Here is a 4,293-nt window from a genome sequence, read left to right on the forward strand (position 1 = left end):
TAAAATTGAAGGGGATTAAAATAGATTTTGAAAATTTTATGAGATTAAAAATTGAATGCGTATAGCTGTTTTTGGAACAATCGACATGTAGATTTTGTCAAGCTTTGTATGACAATAAACGTATCAAATAAGGTCAATTTTATTAGTTTCATTAAATGAGTTTTCAGGAATTGTTGTTTCAGAAAAATAGTTAGAGATTAATGTTATAAATAAAACAAATTAAATAACCAAAACTTCAAGAACATAACACAAAATTTACTTCAAAAATAATAATATAGATGGAAGTTCGGCACCATTGCCCATATATAATCTCCCGTCAATCGAGGTCAGTAGTTGATAATACCATGCTTAAGGCGTAAATTAACTCTCCCAAAGCCACTAGAACGCCACCCACTTGGTGACATTTATTATTTTGAAGTAATTTTTTTTTGTTGATTCGAAATACAAAATTATTTCGTATAATATTACAGAAAAATCTAGTTGTATATAATGTTTCTGATATATTTCGTATATATATATATATATATATATATATATTTGTGCAAAATATATAAACTCACACCAAAAAATGTTATATTTTTTAAGCAGTTTCCCATGCTTCCCATGTGAATGCAAAAGTTGTAAATAATAATAAAATTTTGGGGAAAGTCTGTCTACCCAATCCTAGTGATGTCGCAATTTTCTATTGAATATTAGTTGTTTTATACCGAAGCTTAAAGTTTTATTAGAATTTATTCAAAGATATAATAGAGTAATTGAGATTACAAAATATAAAAATTAAGGAGGGAGGATATTTGAGAGTTTAGAGGATTTAGGTTTGCAGCAACACGTTAGTCCTTTACAGTAGCCTCCAGGAAACCCCATGCCAGTGCAAAGTGTGTTGCAGTCTGGTTCAACTCCAGGTGAACATATACCCGGACACTTTGGATCATATATTTCTGATCTTGAGTCTAATCCTGTAAATATTATATCCATAACACAAAAATCAACCATTATATATCATCAATATGCCGCAAACATATTTTAATTACTATTATAAACCTACTAAAATTTATATTGAAGGAAAAAACAAGCATGCACAAAAATGTAATTATTTTGTGTGTGTGTGTGGGGGGGAAGAAATAATATTTCCTAAATTTGATATTCTACTTGTAAATAATTTTAGATTATATCTTGAAAATAAGAAGCACTAATATTATTTTGTATAGTTAACTCACCTGTGACGAAAAATAAGACAATGATAAAAACTCCAGTGAAATTGTATGGAGATCTCCGGAATTCCATTTTAAAAAAATAATAATCTTGGTGAAATGAGAGTGAATGCTTTTTATCAGTTTTTTTGTAGTAATAGTTCTAGAGATTTGAAGCTCTTGATATAGTCAAGTTCAAATCTAAGTCAAGCATGTTTAGGTGGAAAATTAATTAGTATATAATTTGTTTTGGCAATGTAAGAAATAGTAAGATAACTTTGGCTTTTGTACAATAAATTTTTCTGCCTTATAATAAATACAATGTTATAAGAAAGAGTCTTTATTAACCGTTTAGTCAAGTTCAAATCTAAGTCATTCATGTTTAGGTGAAAAAAATAATTAGTATATAATTTTGTTTTGGCAATGTAAGAATAGTAAGATAACTTCGACTTTTTGTACAATAAATTTTTCTACCTTAATATAATAAACAAAATAATAAGACATAGTCTTTATTAACCCTTAAAAAAAAAAGAGTCTTTATACAATGAAAATATTCTCATTATTTTAAAGTGATTCTAATAGAGTAATAGCAATAATTAAACAACTAATTCTTTTCTATTTGCAAAATGGATGGATGACATTTTCATAATTTTGGTGATTCATCTGAGAATTATGTTTATATATATATATATATATATATATATATATATATATATATATATAAGTAGTATAAATTATGCATGTGTTTTTTAAAATGAATCTTTGATGATACTTGTGACACCCCGGTTTCAGAGACTTGCGTAGAGGTTTAAAAGAATTGATTTAGCCATTTATGTTACCAAAGTGCACTTATCATTTTGGTCAGGGGTCCTGAGGGAACTCTAGAGTTAAGCGTGCTTGAGCTGGAGTAGTCTTATGATGGGTAACCTTCCGCGAAAGTGACTGTCGGAACTGTGCGAGTGAGAACAAAACAGAGGGAAAGATCATCTGGTGATTTGTAGGGACAATAACAAGTTTTAAACCTCCCGGACGTAGCAAACCGACCGTCATATATGGATGGGCTCACAGGCCTAGTGAGAAGACGTGATGCCCATTAAGGAATGTGGGTCTATGGACTGGGATTGGACATGGGATCCACTAAAAAGTGGCGGTATGAGCATTACAAGTGGTTACAGAGCCAAACCCATCTTAGGATGGGTGACTTTCAGAGAAATGACTGTCGGAATTGTGCGAGTGAGGACAAAACACAGGGAAAGATCTTGTGGTGATTTGTAGGGATGGTAACAAGTCTTTAAACCTCCCGAACGTAGCAAACCGACCGTCAGATATAGATAAGCTCACGGACCTAGTGAAAGAACGTGAAACCCGTTAAGAAAAGTGGACCATGGACTGGGATTGTACATAGGGGCCCACTAAAAGATGGCGGTCTGGACATTACAACACTTTAGTTTTAATAATGTTTTTCTTTTAAACATTTTACTTTATTTCCAATTATGTTGGTGAAGTAATATTAATATCTCTACACCACTTTATTTACAAAACTAAAGTATGCATCCAAAACAACCTTGACAATAGGGGATTGGTGTCGATTAATTAACTAAAACCACCTTTGGTGTTAGCGACCAAAACAACCTCGCACAACAGGGAATCCATACCCTCGATCTCACTCTTAGATCGCAACATTTGAGCCATACCGCCTTACTTTCATACATACCACTTTCAAGCTATTAGTACTAAGGAATTCATACCATTTAGTAAAGTAATTTTAGCGTTTGTATAGTTTTATTCTCAAAAGTTTGAATGATTATATTTAAAGTTAAAAATTTATATTTATAGAAATTTTTTTAAATTAAATTCTCGCATGTGCACGGGACAAATTCTAGTATATATATATATATATAGACCCATATACACAATCATTTATAAGTATCTTATCATTTATATTAGAAAAGGTCATAAATCTGTATATGTTAATACGTTTGAATGTTGAAACTTTTCTTTTCAAAAATTCAACAAAACTTTAAAAGCTTAAAATCCTGAAGGAATCCCTCAATTAATTCTTACCATAAAATAAGATTTACAATTATATCATACCTAATAGTTTTTATCTATATATTAACTTGTATTCATTTTTGTATGATATAATAATCTCTTCTACCATTTATTTTGAAGATTGTTCCTCTTTAGTTTTTTTCTTTTTCTTTTCAAAGTGAGAGTAAAGCTTATTCGTTGACAAAAAGAGAAAAAAAAGTAAAGCTTATTCCAACAACGAGCCTCTCCCAACACAAACAATGGCAACAAATAAATTTTCATATCTTTCATTACTTTTGTTGATTGTGTTTACTCCCTCTTTGCTGCCAATTATTTCAGGTAACACATTTATTTACTAAAAGTTTGATGATTTCATATGCAAAATTCATAGGTCTTGACAATATCATGCAGAAAAATTAAGCTTGACACAAAAAAAAAGAAAAATGTAATTACGTTTTCAATATTATGCTTGCATCAAAAAAAAAAAAACTATCAATTCATAAAAAAAAATACAAATTACAATCAAATTATAAGTTTTATTGTAAAAAAAAAGTTGTGGTGTCAATGTTTTGATGTATACTTTGACTGGAAATCTTACTTGTGTACTTTTAAAAATTTGAGTTTTTCCTCAGTAATCATTGATATTGTAATGAACTTGGCAATATTTCTTATGAAAATTGTATTTTTCTGAAAAATTCCCTAAAATGAATTCTCTATTGAAGATTTAAATCTTGGGTCTAAAAAAAATGTCAAACAAAATAAAGTTTTATTTTTGTATATTTATTTTGTTGTGAAAACTATTTCAGATGTCACTTTTGTGGTTTTCAAAATAAAGTATTTGTCTTGTACACACAAAAGTTGTGGTGTCAATGCATGTACTATTTATTTTGATGTGAAAAATATTTCAAATGTCACTTTTGTGTATTTTTTTTGGAGGTAGCAATTTCTGATTTTAAAGGCTGTCTAATGTTCGTTATTTTAATAATAATATTAAGAAGAAGAAGAAAACAAAAATAATAATTAGAAACATATAGTACATGCATTGCTAAGTTAAAAAAAAAAAAAAAAAAAA

The 4,293-nt window shown here is 29.1% G+C and overlaps 1 protein-coding gene across 1 annotated transcript in view; it reads left to right on the forward strand.

Annotated features, from left to right (window-relative positions):
* LOC109130443 (putative defensin-like protein 83) overlaps positions 3,357-4,293 on the forward strand; it is a 1,295-nt gene continuing 358 nt past the window's right edge. The window contains exon 1 of the mRNA XM_019240006.1: positions 3,357-3,560. Within this exon, the coding sequence (XP_019095551.1) occupies positions 3,482-3,560 (79 nt within the window). The 5' untranslated portion in view covers positions 3,357-3,481. The remainder of the gene's footprint in view (positions 3,561-4,293) is intronic.

This window comes from Camelina sativa, chromosome 18, assembly GCF_000633955.1.
Source record: "Camelina sativa cultivar DH55 chromosome 18, Cs, whole genome shotgun sequence".
NCBI classification, from domain to species: Eukaryota; Viridiplantae; Streptophyta; class Magnoliopsida; order Brassicales; family Brassicaceae; genus Camelina; species Camelina sativa.